This window comes from Amphiprion ocellaris, chromosome 10 (assembly GCF_022539595.1).
Source record: "Amphiprion ocellaris isolate individual 3 ecotype Okinawa chromosome 10, ASM2253959v1, whole genome shotgun sequence".
NCBI lineage: Eukaryota > Metazoa > Chordata > Actinopteri > Pomacentridae > Amphiprion > Amphiprion ocellaris.
In genome coordinates, this window is record NC_072775.1 from 8,203,410 (window position 1) to 8,221,998 (window position 18,589).

Below are 18,589 nucleotides of genomic sequence, written 5' to 3' on the forward strand. Positions count from 1 at the left end.
CAAAACAAAGGTTTTGAATTTTTTCGTTCTTCTGTCTCAAAAGAGCTTAACAGTAAGTATTACAGGTGTAGGAAAGATGTTCCTATGATTCTAAATCTTCTTCCAGATCATACATACATTAACATCCATATAAAACCTTAGTCTTAAACATTTGTTGCAGGAATAGATATCACAAAGTGTTTTAACATGAACTTTCTTCATTTCAGGTTTAAAAAAAAAAAAGGAAATGACAGATATCTACACTACCAGTCATAAGTTTGGACACACCTTCTCTTCAATGCTTTTTATTTAATTATTTTATACATTGTAGACTAATACTGAAGACATTAAAACTACAAAAAAAAATACATATGGAATTATGTTGTAAACAAAAAAAATGTTAATCTTCAGTATTAATCTACAATGTAAAAAATAATACGAATAAATAAAATGCAATGAATGAGAGGGAGTGCCCAAACTTTTGACTGGTAGTGTAGTTCAAACTTTGATAATTTTAACTTTTGAAAACCTTTGAAATCCTCAAAGCAGCATTAATGGAGTCAGTTTGTCTCCCTCTGCTGGTCGGAGTCACTGAAACCACTAAAACAACTCAAAATGGAGTTTCTGACTATCAGATGTGGTATTTCTGTCCATCCAGAGCAGCTGAGACATTTAAAGACTGCTTGGAAAAAACAGACAAAATTTCCTTTAATGAACATCATCTACGATCACAAGTCATTGCGTAGTGGAGTCTGCAGGGTTATTTATAGAGCTGGATAATAAGTGTGGGGTTTTCCTCGGGTGCTCTGGTCTCCTCCAAGGTCCAAAGACTGCATCCGTTAACTGGTGATGCTAAACTGGTGTGAATGTGAAAGCACATGTTTGTGTCTTTGTGTTGGGGGTGTCTGCTGCCTCTCACCTAGAGCTGCAATAGACTTCAACCCCCTGCAACTCCTCTACACACACACAAAAATAAATCTGTGACATTCTGGCAGCAAGAGTGCCAGAAAAATGTTCAAAAACTCTAAAAAGTGTATTTTCAAAAACTGCATCAGTTTAAAGCAAAAAACATATCACACATTGTAAAAGAATGAATTATTACTTGTAAAAATGTGAACATTTTTGTACACCTTTTTTGCTGTCAACATTTTCTGCACGTTTTCGAGACAGAATATGTGATTTAACAAAACTAAATAGCTAAACAACTATTTTCTTCTTAACAGCCCTCTTCATTTTCAACATTTTTTCAATTCTTCTACATGTAGAAAATGTGATATTGAACAGATTCCACTGAAAACGAATAATGGTAATGCACAGGATTATTTAATGAGTAGGAAATTACTGATACTGCACAGATTTATATTTAAGTAGATAAAAGGATTTTAATATAATTCAAAGTGCAGGATGAAGGGAGTGTAGAAAATGAACTGATCATAAGAGATAGAAACAAGGAGAAAAAATGGTTAACAGAAGTAAGTATTAGGGGTTTAAGACAGACCAAAGTCAATGGTCAGATTTTCTGTAGGAAGTACAATTCTTTAAAAAAATAAATAAATAAATAATAATAATAATAATAAAATTAAAATTTTAAGGTGATTTGCTTTTCCTGGCATTTTCTTTTGTAACCTAAGCAACCATTCATAGCTTCATTCACTACTAATCATAACTAATTCATGGCCTATATCTTTCAAAAAGACACCAAAAATATTTTTTCTTTAGTCACATCAAGCATCCTAAAAAAATAAAATAAAAAGAACATCTAAACCAATAATGATTAAAAGTCTGAACATTTTATCAGCACTTTTCAGTCTAGCAGGAGGATCCATATGACCCTTTTCACCCACTTACACACTTTATGTTTTTGCTTTTTGTTTGTGTGCGTGTGTTTGTTATATTTTCAGTTATATACTTGTAATTTCAAAGCTGTGACTGAAAACAGTAGCTGATGATCAGGGAAGGCTGCTTGGTAACCTTTGAAAACGTTTTTTTTCTGCTGGGTATCTACATAAACTGATGCATTTAATAGCTTTGCTGCATAAATAAATGGGGATAAAATGAACAAGTATAGATAAATAAGTCTGCAAACCAGCTGGAGGTTCTTTGTGGGGGCACGGGAATGTCAGGAATTTAAAAAAAAACAAAGAAATATGTGAATATTTTTCTTTTTTGCACAGGCTAGATTGCTGTTTTTTTGCCCCTTTTGCACATCCGCGGTGATGATGCTTTGACCGCTTACGGCCACCGTAGTAATGTGACCACATCTTCCATTTGAGATACGACTAAAAGCGAATACATCCGACGTTACCTGCAGAAGGTAAATCTTGGCTCATGTTCTAGTGTGTCTTATTCTGCGTGTGTAGTTAGATGCATTTTGTGGTAGTGCTGTTTAACGTTACTGTTTGCATTGAGAGCACAGTTAAATCCGTTGTTTAATCCAGAATAATATCACCGGATGGTCTGTTAAATGCAAAAATAAACAGAGGGGGGGGGGGGAAATCAGTGTTATTATTTGAGCTTATTAAATGGATGTGCTTCAATAAAAGAAGGGCACAGTGGAAAATTTGAAGTAACTTGAGTTTTTTTTCTACAAAGTTCAGAGGTATATACATTGCACAACCTGAGTTAATGCAAAACTACACAATTGCAAAAGAAAGTGCTCATATGTGAGTTGATTTGTGCACGCATCAAAGACATTTATATGTTTTTATCATAAGAATACTTTTGTGTTTCGGTTAGTGTGAGCTGAACCAGTCATGCATATGAATTTAATTGCATGAGAAATGTGTGTGTGTGTGTGTGTGTGTGTGTGTGTGTGTGTGTGTGTGTGTGTGTGTGTGTGTGTGTGTGTGTGTGTCTGTTCAGTATGGAGGGGGAGCCCATCTCAGTCCTGTGCACGCCTGCTCTGGTGCTGGACGTAGACAAAGTGAAGATCAACGCCCAGAAGATGATCGACCGCTACCAGAAACTGGGAGTCCAGCTTCGCCCGCACATGAAGACCCACAAAACCCTGTAGGGACCCACACTGTCTCACACACAGACACACACGTGCAGTGCACACACATGGAGGCCATGCATGCACTGATAAGGTCTGTGTGTCCTCCTGTCTAGTGAGTGTGCTGACATCATGACTGGCGGGTCACGGAGGTGTATTGTGGTTTCTACACTGGCAGAGGCCTGTTTCTATGCCGACCACGGATTTGATGACATCCTCTATGCATATTCTGTTCCCTTTGATAAGGTTCTCTGAGCTCTTCTTGTCTTTTACACACAAAACCTATTGTATGAGAACTAGTGTTTATTAAATACTTCATGTTACAAGAATGTACGATGGAATTGGGAAGCAGTTCAACTAAATAATTCAGATAATTAATGACTGAAATACTCATCATTGATGTATATCTGTTGTGTCTGTTTAGGTGGAGCGTTGTGCCGCTCTGTCAGAGAGACTGGATCTCTTCCAGGTTCTACTGGATCATCCCGATGCTCTGGAGCTGCTCAGAAAGAGGCCGCTAAGAGACGGTGGGCAGTGGCACGTCTGGATGAAACTGGACTGCGGCAACGGAAGAGGTAAACATGCAGGGAAACCGCAGCTCCAGCTTCCGATCACCCACAGATTACGTGTTTGGTCTCTGCTACAGCTGGCGTCCTTCACTCGGAGCCCGGGGCGCTCAGACTGGCTCAAGACATCGCTGAGACGGAGGGAGTGGAGCTGACGGGTGTTTATGTCCACTGTGGAAACACCTACAGCTGCAGAGGAGTGGAGCAAATCCATGCTGTCGCCCAGGAAACCATTGATTTGACGCTGCAGTTCATGGAAAAGTAAGAGGTTAAAAAAAAAGAATCAGATTTTCACTACACAGTTGTAGAATATAATATACAGTGGTGGAAAAACGTTTTTGGACACCCCATGCATTTATGAAATGTCACATTAAGAATCACTCTTAGGTCTTCAAGTGAAATTTCTTTTGGTGCAATCACAGCCATAATATTAAACAAATCCTAAAAAAAAGACATTAAAAACTTGAAATTGATTGATTCCATAAAAATAAGAAATTTTGAGTCTTGGGTCATTTTGGTAGAATTTAGTTTTGTTAGTTTTTCTTGTAAACAATAAACAAAAGCATGTAATTTCTATTTGTTTGTGTTGGTCTAATGCAGCCACACCTTTTGAAACACAAAAACGATTTTTCCGCAAATGTTTCCTGACAATATTTGAGACTGTGTAAAATTTTAAGAGTGTCCAAAAACTTTTTTTCCACCACTGTATAAGTAAATCATGTCAGGTAACTGACTTCTCCGACTGCACTGTGTGTTCTGGTTATAAAGGGCCACGTCGTATGAAAAGACCTCAACCTCCTCCCTCCCCTCCCATGTAAAACCTCAGAATTTTCTAGTTTATCAGTTTGTTTGATTTACAAAACAACTACGGTTACTTTGTGTTTTTATAAAATCTAGTGGAACCTTTTAGACGAATATACTCCGGTTTGGCAGGGTTAAGTTGTATTGATTTATTAATGTCTATCACATTATAAGGCCTCTGTGCTCTTACAAGTAAAAAAGTTAGCTCAAGTCAGAGTATGTTTAGTGAAATGTCTTCTTCAAAGAATCAATCTGTAACTTTCTCTGGGTTTTCATGGCAGACTGAAGGCTGTTGGCATCAGCTGTAAGTCCAGCATCGGCTCCACTCCGTCCTGCAGTCATCCAGTCAAAGACATGGCACAGCTGAGCGAGGTGCATCCTGGGAACTACGTCTTCTACGGTGTGTGAACATACAGAGATGTGTCTGTTGGTGTTGTAGTCAAGACCACCTAAACTGAGACCAGGTCAGGACCAGACCAGCCCCACAGTGCATGACACCATCTATCCACCACTTAGTTACACTCACTTTATCCTGTAGAGGCCAGAGGACTGCATGTTACACTCACAATAAAATGTGAAGCTTGCAAACTGCTGCATCAGTGAAATGAAGCCCCTGGAACATTCAGTTTATAGTCAGGGAGTTAAAGCTTTAACCAATATTTGGGTGAAGAGTGAAGATATTTCTTAAGAGATTGATACAAACAGCGATCCCTAACATTTAGCTATTAAGAATTCACGATCACATTAATGAAATCAAGAAATAAATCAGACATTGCACAAGGTCTTTAGTGATATTCCCTGGCCAGAATCCTCTTTGTCTGAGACCAAGAAAAGGTCAGCGGGAAGATATGGCCAATTCAGAGACGCAAAATCTTGAGTATCTTCTTGATCTTGAATACACCAACATTAGGATCTGTCCAAATGACTATATTAACAAACAAATGAATGGAATAGTAATATGTTTTTAATTTATTTTTAGATGTGCAGCAGTCTACAATTGGCTCGTGTTCTCTGGAGGACGTGGCTGTGAGAGTTTTGACGAGAGTCATCAGTCACTGTCCACACAGGAACCAGCTGCTGATCGACTGTGGCTGGACTGGAATCAGGTGCCTTCATCAGTGGTGTTTTTATGTGCAGAACTCATGTAGATCAACTGAATCCATACCAACATCAGTTTTAACTTGCTGTTATGTTACTGTTAGCTCTGTGCTGCTACAATGATATGACTTAACTTTGGGTCTGACTTCATCTTCCTCCTGCTGTTTTTCGTCCCTCTCAGTTTGGACGGAGCTGGAAAACTTCCCACTGGATACGCCGTGATCGAAGGACATCCGAACCTCAAGTAAAGCTCTCTGCTCTTTCCTCTAATCTTACTCCTGAGCTGACATGTGACTGAAGTCCTGATGAGATGTTTCCCTCCAGGTTGGTGTCTATGACTCAGGAACATGGACGAGTGGAGCCCTCGTCAGGACAGCTGGACTACAGCAGATACCCTCTGGGCTCTCTGCTCACTCTGATCCCCTACCATGTCAGTACAGTTCAACGTGGTTTCACTTTTATCTCTATTCTCTTGTCTTATTTTCTCTGTCTCTGTCTTGTAGTCGTGTGCAGCAGCTGCGATGCATCCTGTGTATCACGTTCACTCTGGAGGTCGTCTGGTGGGGAAGTGGACGCCCACTCGTGGTTGGTGATCAACCATCCAGCAGCTGCTCACTAATCTATGAGTTTGTTAGAAGAAATAAACAGTAGAGGAGGAAGCAAATCATGACAATCTGTCGCTGAAGTTGTGTAAAACTATGGATGAAGAGTATTTACTGTGCCAGTCCTCGTCTTTGTCTCTGTTGGGCAAAAGAAACACATGAATACCATTTCAAATGATATATACTTTCCTTATTTCAGTACCACTTTATAAATTTTTTTTTAGCTAACCTTAAATTTGAAGGGAGAAATGAAATGTAGAACAAAAGAGAAAGCATTTAAACTTTCAAATAAATGAACCCTCAGCACTACATTGTGTCTTCATCGTCTCATTAGTTTCATCTTGCAGAGTTTTCACTGTGAATTTAAATGGGAATCGGTGGACTGAAAATGACATCAGCTACAAATACGAGGTGACTGCTGTAGATCTACAATTAGGAAACAAGGTTGAGACCCTACAATATTATATATTATGCAAGTTTTACCTGACTGATGTAAATGTAAACGTAAAGGGCCTACAATGTTATTTATTAAGCAAATTTTACTTACTAATTTACATGTTAAAGTTAACTATCATCACAGCTGAACGTATTTAAACATTCAATTTTCACATTTTTATTTTCCCTTTAATGGCACTTTTTTTTGACAGTATGTCGAAAAAGTTGTCCTATTCCACACTCCAGATTGTCACTATATGATGTTTATTCTGAGTGAAACATTCAAACCTAACACTTTATTTTTAGGGCTGTATAATCAAATCAATTCAATTTTTTTTTAAAATATGTGCATAGTTTTATAAACATTTCTTCTTTATTCAGACTTTTTTTCATTTTTGAAGACAAGAATTTCAAGTAAAGTTCTGTAGGTTTGTGAAGATTTTTTTTGATTTGTAACATTAAACCTTCCATTGTTATATTTTTTAAGTACTTACCTGACTAATTTCAATGTTACGTTATGGTTCTACAGCATAACATATTGTACCGATTTCCGTGACTAATTTAAATATTAAGTTTAAGAGTCTACAATATTATTTATTAAACGAATATACTTAACTAATTTAAATGTTAACACAAAACCCTACAATATTATTTATTATACAGATTCACCAGGCTGACTTAAATGTTACAGTTAAGACTACAATATTATATAATAGACACATTTACGTGACTAAATATTAAAGTTAAGATCCTACAAAATTATATGGAAGACACATTTACATGACTAATTTTATTATTAAGGATAATATTCTAAAATATATAAAATACACATTTAGTTGAATAATAAAAATATAAATGTTGGAACCTCATGATATTATAGATTTTACAGATTAACTTGGTGAACTTAAATGTTGCAGCTATCTTTATTTATCTGACTAATTTAATTATTGTGAATAAAGCCCTACACTATTATTTATTATAGAAATGTACTTAATTTTGAAGTTAAGACTCTGTAATGTTATATATTTTTCTTAGGTGTCCTGGTCATAACATCATAATATAATACAAGAAACTGCCACCTTTGTTGTTGTTGTTGTTTTGTTTTGTTTTTTTTTAATAAACTATTTTAATACTTAAGTTAATAAAAGTCCTCCCACAGGTTTCTAACCAGTTTCGAGCTGTGGTGTGAGGTGCATCTTGGGAAATGTAGTTGTCATGAAAGCAACGTTCTGATTGGCCGCTGTCTGACCTCTCACTTGTCACGTGGTTTAAAAACTTCAGCAGGATGGCGCGGAAACGCCACACAGGACCACTCTGCTGAGCTCTCAGTTTGTGAGGGTTTATTTACTTTTTCTACAGACGCAACTGACATTATCAAGTAAGATACTTCAGTTTAGACGCAGTTTGTTTGGTTTCCGCTTTTCTTTCCGACTTTCAGACTGTTTCTGCCGACTGTCCGCGGGGCTTTTCTTTCTCTACACTGTCAGCTAACATGAACTAAAGCCAAACTGAACACAAACCTGAGATATTAGCATCAGAAACAGCTGAGTTTGTGTCGTAGTTAGCAGAGCTGCTGTCATACTGTTTGCTGTGTTTATATCTTCAGCCATGAGTGTGCTGGAGGTGAAGTTCATCGGGGATGGAGATGTTTTGGAGCACATCGTGGACAAACAGGAAGGTACAGACACTTCAGTAAAGGCTGAAATGTGCTAGTAGATGTGCAGGTGTCTGTCTCACTAACAACAAGGTTTATCTGGTCTTTACATGCAAGCACACAGAAGTTTATGTCTGTGTCGAGTACAAATGTTTGTTTTGTAGCTGCATAACTGCAACCAAATAAATGTAAATGTCTCCAACTTATTACTAATTAAACTTCAATATTTTCTAGTTTCTTTACCCCTTCTATGATAGTAAACAGGATGTCTTTGGGTATTTATAGTATCCCAATAATCCCAATAATCTGTATATTTTCTCTGTATTCATTCATGTTCGCATAGTATGTTCATTGTACCTCCAACTGTATACCAGCATCTCAATATTCGGTGAATTATGTTTAGAACAAACCCATTTGTATTCCATGGTTATAATATATCAAGTCTCATTCACCTCTATGGATCTTGCTATTTCTTGTACTTCTGGTTAGATGCCAAACTATATTTCGTTCCCTGTACTTGTACCTGTGTAATGACAATAAAGTTGAATCTAATCTAGCCTAGTGGACAAAACAAAACATCTTAGAAGTCAGTCTTGGCCACTGAGAAACAAGAATTTTTCTTAATTTTCTGACATTTTAATAACTAAAGAACTCCTTTGTTAATCGAAAAAATATGAGTTGCAGCCCTAGAATATAGGCAGTTTTATGATATTGTTAATGATGTTGAGGCTGTATGTGTTTGGTCTGTCTCATCCTTGTTTAGACTGTAATTAACATGAGTTATAGGTGAGTTTTAAGTGTAAAATATACAAATAATCTCTTGTTCAATGATCCATTGAGTTATAATCTTTAAAATGTAACCCTTTGATTCATTAACAACATTTCAGTGGAAGTATAAGGGCTTCAATCAATCTGTGACAAGTGGAAAACTGCAATAAATGAGTTGAACTGATCTTTTAAAGCACTTTCCACTGGTAAAAATGACTGGATTTATTAATGTGAAACAGAGCAGGTAAAATAATGCAGTTACAAGAGGATAAATGCTTCTTCTATTTTTTTTTTGTGCTGACGATCATTTTTTACATAACACTTGACTCTTTGTGTTCTAACATGAAGCTCTGCAGAGCAGCAGCAGCTCTGTTCAGAGGATGGTGAAGTTTAAGAGTCCAGCTGCTCGACGGGGAGGCAGAGACGATGCAGAGCAGGACGGGGATGAAAACGGAGTCCTTGATGAGCAGAATTACATCCAGGCTTTAGGAACCGTCAATGGAGAAGGTGAGTGAAGGGAACGTTCTGAGATTCTTCTTGGCAGGTCAGCCAGTCCAGTTTTTCATTTAGGCTGTTTTTTATTGAACTTTATCACAATGAGGACTTCAGTCCTCTGCTGACTAATGCAGAACAATAACTAGCTGCCTCTTGTCGTACACTTAGTTGACTTGCAGTGAGCTAAAACCGAAGCAGTCTAATACAACAGACCTGTAAAAATATTCATAAAGGTGCAAATGTTTGACTGATGCAACTTTCTGATTATTGTGGAGACTGTATTTGTTTGTTTCTACTCTTGAATTGTGTTTTATTGCAACTCTGTGCTCAAAGAAAATGTTTAGTTTTTGCTGTGGCTTCCATGTATATTTTTGAAAGACACTAACATGTTTTATTTTTTAAACAGTCATGTAATTTTGTATAATAAATAATGCTATAGGGCCATAACCTTAATATCTATACTTGTTAGGTGTATCTGTAACATTAATCCTCTTTCTCTGTAAAAAAAAACAAAAATAAACACTTTGGCTTAGCATCTGTAGTTTTAAATGTGCTATTTAGATAATAGTGACTTGACTTGACTATGCTATTTAGAACAATTAGAGCCGACTGAGTATATTTTAACATCATATTATTGCACGTGGCTATTGCATTTAGTGCTATTAATAATCTAAAAATGATCATTGCGAGCAGCCACACCTCAGTCAAGTCATTTTCTTGGCTTTACAGAAGATGACGATGCCTTATCAAGAGTGGCTGGATCCTCCATTTTCACTTTTCAGAAAGTCAGACGTGGCCACGGCATGGCTCAGACTGGTGAGAGCCTCCGATCTCTTCTCTCATAGATGCACAAACTTTCTTGAATTGCATGTTTTCTGTCAAATCTATCAGATGATTGTTCATTTACTTTGTGTTGGTGTTTCTGTGCACAGCAACTGAGTTGGCCCGGACCCCTGGAAAAAGTGTGACCTTTAGCACGACCCCGAACGTCCAACCCTGCACTCCCACCCGAACAGGCCGCAGTGAGTGCAGCAAACCCTCTCTGCATTCTGTTCATCCGTTACATTCTGTTTCCATTGTCACACAGTTGTTTTTTCTCTCCCTCCAGACCAGAGAGGTGGAAGCAGGACGCCACAGAGGGTGAGACCATTAATGTCTAATAACAACATTTTTTTTGTTACACTGGTTTGCTGGCTTTGCTGTATCACTAGCGAGACCTCTGACTTTTATCGATCTTACCTCTGCTTTTTTTTTTGTAAATGGCAGAGGAAGAAGGTCCAGTTTGTCTCTACAACACCACACAGACTCAGGAAGAGAATGACAAGTAAGTGCAATGTGTAATAATTCAAGCAGCATCACAATGGGTAAAATGCCCAAATTAGACATTAGCTTTAATCTAAACTAGCAATACATTGTGTCACACCCCCTTGTGGTACATTAACAGCACATTGATGCTAGTTATCAACATTTTTACACAACTTTAAACGGATTTCACCAACCAGTTTGACATAGTGGAGTCAGTACTTCATGACTTGTGGAGCCAAGTTAGGAAGATTGTATCAATATTGTTTGTTTTTTTTTTCTTCTTTAGTTACACAGATATCTGAAAGTGTCTTAAATGACTGCATTAGAATGTATTGAGTATCACAGAATGCTGTATTGTGATATCATCATGGGCAACATACTGTGATTGTATCATACTTGAGTTACTCTGTGATTTCCAATCCTAATCTGAACACGTTTGACATCTTCAGCTCCGAGTCTCCGATCAGACAGCGACAGCGATCTGTCGCCCTCTGACTCCGGGGAGGAGGATGATGATGAAGAGGGTCTGGAGGAAGAGCAGAAAGTAATAAAGAAAGAAGACAAGGAGAACCTGAAGAACCCAAGAACCCCCAGTAAAGGTCTATCTGCAGCTCTCTACAAGACTCCAGCCAAGAGGAGCAAGAACACACCTGAGCCTGTGAACCAGCCCACCATGATCGAGGAGTATTTTGAAGCTCACGGCAGCTCAAAAGTCTTGACATCAGATCGTACACTTGAGCGTCTACACACTCCTAAACTCGACAGGGTGAGTTTATAACCTCTAGTACTGTAATGTTGTTAATGAGATGCTTTTGCTCATAAGTGTGCTTGAACTGGTTTACATTTTGTTGTTGCAGGAGACGTTGGTGCGGCTCTTAGAGGGAAAACCATCCTGCTACTCAAAAGAGATCCAGCAGCTGCACAACAAACACCGAAAGCACTTTAGCAAATGGATGTTACAGTTACAGTGAGTGTAGCTGCACTTAATTGCATACATTTTATTAGTGTTTAAGCATTAGTACATAATAATAAGTATGTGGTTGTGGGCATTTAGGTTGGGATTCAGTGTTCTGGTCTACGGCTTGGGCAGCAAAAAAGCTCTGCTGGAGGACTTCCGCGTGTCTCATTTATCTCAAGAAATTCACCTGGTGGTCAATGGATTTTTCCCTTCTATTACACTGAAATCAGTAAGTATCCAAACGCTTTATTTAGTTCAACAGCTTCAACCAGAAAAAGCAGCTGGCACACCTTCATTAGTACAACAGCCATATTTTGGAAAGAGTGATTATTTTTTTTTGGGTCTGTGTTCATCCATAAACACACTTTGCTTGTATTGCAGATATTAAATGCGCTGACATGTGACGTTCTCGAGCACCAGGGAAGTTTCCGGACCCCCTCAGACCAGATCCAGTTCATTGCTCAGACCCTTAAAGACAGTAAGCCCTCCTGTGAATTGTCTCAGTCTCGAGCTCGTGTTTAAATTCTGTGTGTTTTACATTCATGCTGCATCCTGACAGGCCCAGATCTCCACGTGTACCTGCTCATCCATAATATCGACGGACCGATGCTGCGAGGAGAGAAGACCCAGAGTGCACTGGGGCAGCTGGCATCCCTCCCCAATCTGCACCTGGTGGCTTCTTTGGACCACATCAACGCTCCAATGGGTGGGTGTCTTTGTACGGAAGTGTGAGCTATACTGACATGTGTCCTTGTAGCTGAATGTTTTCTGTGTGTTTCCAGTGTGGGACCAGTTTAAGCAGAGTCAGTTCAACTGGCTGTGGTGGGAGTGTGTCACATTCCAACACTATGCAGAGGAGACGTCATACGAAAACTCTCTCCTGGTGCAGCAGACCGGCGCCCTCGCTCTGTCCTCGCTCACACACGTGCTCCGCAGCTTGACACCCAACGCGAGGTACCGCTTACACCTCATTGTAATTAGCTGTAAAAACCCTAAACACACCTGGCATTAGCGTCCATCTTATGTTTGATTTGAACACAAGTGGACAGCTGTTAGCTCAGGTGTTGATGTGGTGACCGTGAAGTCTTCGTGTTCAGCTGTGGGTCGGGTCGCAGGACTTAGATTAACAAGGTGTAGAAGCACTTGGAGATAATTGCAGTTAAGGGCCAATTCAGGCTGCTTTTGAAAGGAGAGAATAAACAAACACGCGGTTCTATTCACACTACAACAGATTAAGAGGCGGTGGGTATGTGAACAGTTGCACATGGGGATATAGCAGCTGGTGACATATTACACTCTAGCACTGTTTAATGTGATTATTCCATAGATATGCCAAGCATGGTAGATGGGCATAGCAGAGAATTTGTAGATATATTCTAGTGTAGGAGCCATAAATGAATTGTTGTTTATTGTAAGGTTAAGGGGCATATTAATTGTTGTCTGTGTTTGTTTGGTTATAATATTATTGTGATTATGTTGAAGAGAGGGATAGTGGGTCATATGCATGTGGGCGGGGATAATTAAATGAATGCATTCACTTGTTTTTGCAGAGGAATCTTCAAACTGCTGGTAAAATTCCAGCTGGAGAACAAAGACAATCCTTCATACACAGGTGTGCACACATTTAACACTTGATGCTGCTTAACAAATGTTCCTGAGAGTTTTAGTACAGTACAGTTCTACTAACTCTGTGAGCTATGTGCTGTGCAGGATTGTCATTCCAGGATTTCTACCAGCGCTGTCGAGAGGCCTTCTTGGTGAACTCTGACCTCACACTGAGGACTCAGCTGACCGAGTTCAGAGACCACAAACTGATACGGACACGCAAGGTGGACTTGTGTTTCATTTCAGAAGCCTCAGCTCTCATTCATAACTCTCACGTATGTTACTCACATGTACTCTATTCACATCACATTCCAGGGTGCAGATGGAGTGGAGTATCTGATCGTTGCTGTGGATGCGAGCACGTTGATGGACTTCCTGGAGAACGAGGAGGGAGACTGACGAGACAAAACTTCAGACTTATTAACTCTCTTTCCTGCAGAAACTTTTGCTGAATCAGGCTGTTCCATCTGATTAACGCGGTTCAAACTCTGCACAGCTTAAATTAGTGGTTTAAATTAAATTACTAGTAAGATGTTTTGACTTGTCCTAAATGCCCCATTAGCACTGTGACATTCACATTGTGTTTTGATGTACACATGTTTACAGCTCTGTGTAATTAAAAGCAACACTTGAATGAATTTATTGCTGCTTATTCTCTTTAATTATAGAAATAGATTTACATTTAGCAAAACATACATTCTTTTGTTCTTACAAGGCAGAAGGGCATGCAGCCATTTACAAATAAAAAAAAAAACAAGGGGATTGAGTGTTCATCCACATTGGAAAACTGGACCAGAAAGTGAAAAGAGAGAGTGCAGTTAAATTACATGCCATGCTGGCTGCAGGCAGCAGAATGAATGGAGACTGAGGTTTGGGGTTAAACATGGAAAGGGGAGTGAGATGTTGGCCCTGAGCACATGCCGTGAAACATCAGTGCTGGATTTCAGCGGTTTTCTGCATGTGTTGTGAATCTTTGAATGTTTCTGAGTCCAGTGTGTACGTCTGGAGTCTGTTCTGTGTTGCTGTGTGCACAATATGAAGCTCCTCTTCATCCAAATCCCTCAGCAGCAGCAGAACTGCATCAAGAGTGTGTGACTGAAAATACAGTTAGATCAGATTACATCAGATTTGAGTATAATTCAACACTTTAAGATGAAGGGAGAATGTTGCTAAAGGAGAGAGAGATTACCTTTCTCAGTGATAGTTTGTTTTCTCTGGTTGATGGAGAAGAAAGGGAGGAGAATTTGTCTCTAGAGAGAGGCTTCATCCCCAACTCTTCTCTGATTTTGCTAAAAACAAAGAGTGACAGATGTTTTGTTGCTGATTGTCTGTAGTCTGTGTGTGTTCTACTTTCTGGTAATGTTGCGACATACTTTGTCTCCTCCATGTTGTAATTCAGTGGGTCATTCTCTGTCTCTGCGTCCGGAAGTCCGTTGGAGGAAAGCTGGTTCTGATTGCTACCTGGAGGTGTGGTGACCTCCTCGCCTTCCATGAGAGCCAGTGAGATCTCATCCTCTGTCACTACTGCACACACAAAACAGTGGACACAGACATGTATGAGCTGTTCTAAAGTTACACAACAGATTCTATATGAACCTTTGTGTGAGACTATCTTACCAACTGCTGCCAAAGGTCAAAAATCAGTTAGGGATTGATTTTCTATAAAATGAGGCTGATTATTTGGTAATCAAAAAAGGTCAGTGTTTGGAACTTATATTAATTGTAATGTTTTTAAGTTTGTTTTTTTTTGGGTCATTTTTGCCTTTGTTAGATAGGACAGTGTGAGAGAGACAGGAAACACAGTTAGAAGAGTGGGGGAATGGCATGCAGTAAATTGACATGAGCTGGATTCGAACCCATGACCGATGCGTGGGGGACCATATCCCGTGTTTATGGGCTGGGCATCCCATTAAATGTAATGTTCTAACAGCATGTGGAAGCAGAGAACCTGTCATTCAAAACCAGGATTCTTCATTTAAAAGGATGGCTATAACTGAACATGTAAAGTACAAATAGGAGGTATTAAATCAGGACGCTCTCTTCTGTTAATGTGGGATCGACTGAGATTGGCCATCTTGTCTCCTGATGTTCTCTATTTTCTTAATCTTTTACTGTTCTATAATTTTTATTGACCACTAAGGTCCACATGTTAAAGCGTTGTTAATTATTGTTTTCCAGATTCTGTTTCATTGTAATCTGTGGCTGCTAGCATAGCCTTAGCCACTGTGAAAGAAGCTAATTTCTGTCTCTATCTGCTGATCAAGATGCTGTGATGTGATTGAAAGCACTTCAACAGCTGAGGTTTGCTGCTTTGTCGGTGTTCAGTTGTTCAAAAGCATCGCACTCTCACCTTGGTTGTCAAGTTTCTGAAGGCGAGGCAGACATCGCAGGACGGTGAGCCGATAGTGGCTGGAGTCAGTTCCACAACAGGGATTCTCAGCCAACCAGAGAACTCTGAGACGAGTCAGCGGACGCAGGTGAGAGAGCTCAGAGAGGGAAGGAATCATGTTCCTCCTCAGGTACAGCTCCGTCAGAGACAGACAGCCAGCCAGAGGAGAGAGAGACGAGATGCTGTTGACACTGTGGACGGAGAGAAGGAAGAGGTCACAGCCAGGACCATGGATCATCACGACTGAGTCTGTACTGGTGTAACAGCATCATGTCAGAGTTAACGTGGCTTTATGTGAGACAGCAGAGTTAAACAGACCGACCTCAGTGTCAGCACCTCAATGTTGGGCATCTGAGAGAAGATAGAAATCTGAAAAATATGCACATCCACGCAACTTAAATGTAAATATTAGAGAGAAGAAAAGCAAGGATGTAAACTGCAGAATGAATGAAGAATTCAGTGTCAGACCAAATATGACATCATTAACTGACTACTCACGTCAGTCAGGTTGCATCCCCTGCAAAATAAAATGTAATGCAACGTTACCAACAGTACGAGTCACAGAGCAAGTTGTATCTGCTCACTGTCCACTATCATCATGTAAACCAAAAACCTACAGAACCACTGTTATGCTAATATGACAGTACTTACCAGCAGTTCAGTTTCTTTACGCTCTCCAGATCGGAGGCCTTCGCCTTAGCGAGCACCAGTTTCCTTGTTAGCTTCATAGTAAATAATAGAACTTAATTACAAAGAAAGAATATTTTCAACGAACTGTATGTTCACAAACGACTAAGGTCGCATCATGACTAGTGATGGTCCTCTGATAACCGAGGCTTCGACACATGCGCTGTAGCTCATGAAGCAAACGTATCGAGCCGCTGTGCCGAGGCGTTGTTTGGTCACGTGACTCGTGACGTTTGAATCACTTCAGTGACGTTTAAAGCACGCGACTGCTTCGAATCACCTGATTGGTTCGGTTTGTTATGTGAATCACTCAGCGGGATCGAGTGTTCCGGGATAGGAGTTCCCTATTTAGTGTTGTTCATTTGAATTGTTTTTCGCAGAATAGATTGTTTTTTTTGCTGTTGTTTTTGCTTTGAGAGTTAGTAGTATGTCAGATTTCGTATTTCGTAGAGAATAGATAGATAGATAGATAGATAGATAGATAGATAGATAGATAGATAGATATATTATATATATATATATATATATATATATATATATATATATATATATATATATATATATATATATATATATATATATATATATATATATATATATACTCACCACCAACTCACCACCCCCATGCCACAACACCTGGCACAGAACCTTGTCAGGTGCTTAGCTGACAGACTACAAACCAAAGAAAAGAACAGTTCACTGACTGTTGCTACACTTGTGGCTCTGCAGTTCAAAACTTTTGGATTCACCAATCAGAGTGGCAGCCAGTGTGAAAGAACGTTTAATAACAGAATGCACAACAATTAACATAAAGAATACCAAGCAGCAGTCATCTACGTCACAAGCACCATCACAGCCTCGTCCTCCACCACCAGCAGCACCTTCCACAGGTATTCTTTGTCTCTTCTGAATAGGGAATGACTGACATTTCTGGTGATGATGATGATGGTCTTCAATATTTTTCAGTTCAACTGTGGAGCCTATTAGACGAAGACGCAAGTAGAGCCTGGCAAATGCAAAGCGCCACAGCGAATGCAATTGTAGAAAGAACGGCAGACCCACTGGCTTACTGGGCAACCCACAAAACTGTTTACCCAAACTTGTACAATGGAGCCAAACATTTCCTGTGTACCTCAGCCTCATCTGTGCTGTGTGAACAGGTTTTTTTTTTCTAAGGCTGGGGAGATAGTGAGTAAAAGAAGGAACTGCTTGAGTCTCAAACAATGTTCCCTGTAATTTTTCATGAGTCTGAGCAAACACACAAACTCCCTGAGCGTCCCTTGGACCACTGTGAGCAACATCAGACGTGTACACTGTGGTCACACCAGCATCACATCCATTCAAGTTACATGGTTCATTAAAAGAATCAAATTACAGCATTTACATTTCTGTTAAAACACTTTGTCAACAGGAGCCAGTTGAAGGCTGCAGTGATTTTAGTGACACTACAATGTATAAGAGTGAAGTTATTGAATATTTGTCTCTCTTTACTGTTGCAGCGTTTTGCAAATTACAGACGGACCCTGTTCACTCCATAGACACCAATGTTATTCCTGTAGCTTGAAAGACAGCTACTTTTGATAAAACTGGGCTTGTAGCACATTGTCTGCCTTGCAACAATGGGAAAGAGGCACCGTTTATGTTTTGACAACCTATATCTAATGAGTTATTGATGCTGGAAGTCCGAATCTGTTAATATCTTTCCAACTTTACTGAACTTGGGGCCACTACCACCTAAGGAGTGATATATTTAATTTTGAAAAAAGCATTTAGCCATACTTAAAGCTTTAAGTGCTTTATTAACACGGAACTAAAAATTTTGTATTGTTTTATTATCACAGGTTCTGTCTGAAAAGAGGTGGCATCATTTTAAACAGTGAAATCAAACTAACAAAATGTAATGACCAACCAGTGAGCAATACTGGATTCTGCAAAAACATAAACAACTTTTTTAAAAAAAAAAATCTAAATCTTATCTTAACACAGTTAATGTATTAACTTATTTTGTGTGTATGCATGTATTTATTGATTTATTTAGTACTGTTAACATATCAGAGTTCTGAGTGAATTTTTCTTAAGATGGGCAAAGGCCATTTATTGATTACATATAGGCTCTTAAATGTTTATTAAAAACTAAAAAGCATTTTAAAGAAAACAACTTAGGCATTTATTGAGTCACTAAAATACTGTAGAGTACAGACCACATCAGCATGATTATAAGCATCCTCTGGTAAATGAACAACCAGATACTGATG

The 18,589-nt window shown here is 39.0% G+C and overlaps 3 protein-coding genes across 3 annotated transcripts; 2 read left to right on the forward strand and 1 right to left on the reverse strand.

Annotated features, from left to right (window-relative positions):
• Positions 1-2,195: 2,195 nt before the first annotated feature.
• On the forward strand, positions 2,196-6,347 carry zgc:162816 (uncharacterized protein LOC571260 homolog). Its single transcript, XM_023274427.3, has 10 exons — positions 2,196-2,293; positions 2,842-2,988; positions 3,088-3,217; positions 3,396-3,546; positions 3,618-3,798; positions 4,620-4,738; positions 5,318-5,444; positions 5,618-5,680; positions 5,761-5,866; positions 5,940-6,347. The coding sequence occupies exons 2-10, from the start codon at positions 2,843-2,845 to the stop codon at positions 6,027-6,029; spliced, it is 1,113 nt and encodes a 370-aa protein (XP_023130195.1). The 5' UTR covers positions 2,196-2,293; position 2,842; the 3' UTR covers positions 6,030-6,347.
• Positions 6,348-7,726: 1,379 nt separating this feature from the next.
• Positions 7,727-13,896, forward strand: orc2 (origin recognition complex, subunit 2). Its single transcript, XM_023274420.3, has 16 exons — positions 7,727-7,851; positions 8,080-8,151; positions 9,244-9,402; positions 10,120-10,206; positions 10,323-10,412; positions 10,499-10,530; positions 10,657-10,714; positions 11,145-11,461; positions 11,553-11,662; positions 11,750-11,882; positions 12,035-12,131; positions 12,213-12,359; positions 12,436-12,607; positions 13,204-13,265; positions 13,364-13,482; positions 13,574-13,896. Exons 2-16 carry the CDS (start codon positions 8,082-8,084, stop codon positions 13,655-13,657), a joined length of 1,737 nt encoding a protein of 578 aa, XP_023130188.1. The 5' UTR covers positions 7,727-7,851; positions 8,080-8,081; the 3' UTR covers positions 13,658-13,896.
• Positions 13,893-16,548, reverse strand: cfap410 (cilia and flagella associated protein 410). The gene is made up of 7 exons (XM_023274419.3): positions 16,299-16,548; positions 16,146-16,164; positions 15,970-16,016; positions 15,609-15,838; positions 14,632-14,782; positions 14,448-14,547; positions 13,893-14,353 (listed from the first exon to the last, which is right to left on the reverse strand). The coding sequence occupies exons 1-7, from the start codon at positions 16,373-16,375 to the stop codon at positions 14,189-14,191; spliced, it is 789 nt and encodes a 262-aa protein (XP_023130187.1). The 5' UTR covers positions 16,376-16,548; the 3' UTR covers positions 13,893-14,188.
• Between the last annotated feature and the right edge of the window lie 2,041 nt (positions 16,549-18,589).

Excerpts from the sequence above, each read along its gene's own strand:
- zgc:162816 (XM_023274427.3), top strand. The coding sequence starts at position 2,843 with ATGGAGGGGGAGCCCATCTCAGTCCTGTGCACGCCTGCTCTGGTGCTG. Across the intron at positions 4,739-5,317 it reads TGGGAACTACGTCTTCTACG|ATGTGCAGCAGTCTACAATT; the intron begins GTGTGTGAACAT and ends ATTTATTTTTAG. Across the intron at positions 5,867-5,939 it reads TCACTCTGATCCCCTACCAT|TCGTGTGCAGCAGCTGCGAT; the intron begins GTCAGTACAGTT and ends TCTGTCTTGTAG.
- cfap410 (XM_023274419.3), bottom strand. The coding sequence starts at position 16,375 with ATGAAGCTAACAAGGAAACTGGTGCTCGCTAAGGCGAAGGCCTCCGAT. Across the intron at positions 15,839-15,969 it reads ATTGAGGTGCTGACACTGAG|TGTCAACAGCATCTCGTCTC; the intron begins GTCGGTCTGTTT and ends CTCCGTCCACAG. Across the intron at positions 14,548-14,631 it reads TACAACATGGAGGAGACAAA|CAAAATCAGAGAAGAGTTGG; the intron begins GTATGTCGCAAC and ends CTTTGTTTTTAG.
- orc2 (XM_023274420.3), top strand. The coding sequence starts at position 8,082 with ATGAGTGTGCTGGAGGTGAAGTTCATCGGGGATGGAGATGTTTTGGAG. Across the intron at positions 10,413-10,498 it reads TCCCACCCGAACAGGCCGCA|ACCAGAGAGGTGGAAGCAGG; the intron begins GTGAGTGCAGCA and ends CTCTCCCTCCAG. Across the intron at positions 11,462-11,552 it reads ACACTCCTAAACTCGACAGG|GAGACGTTGGTGCGGCTCTT; the intron begins GTGAGTTTATAA and ends TTGTTGTTGCAG.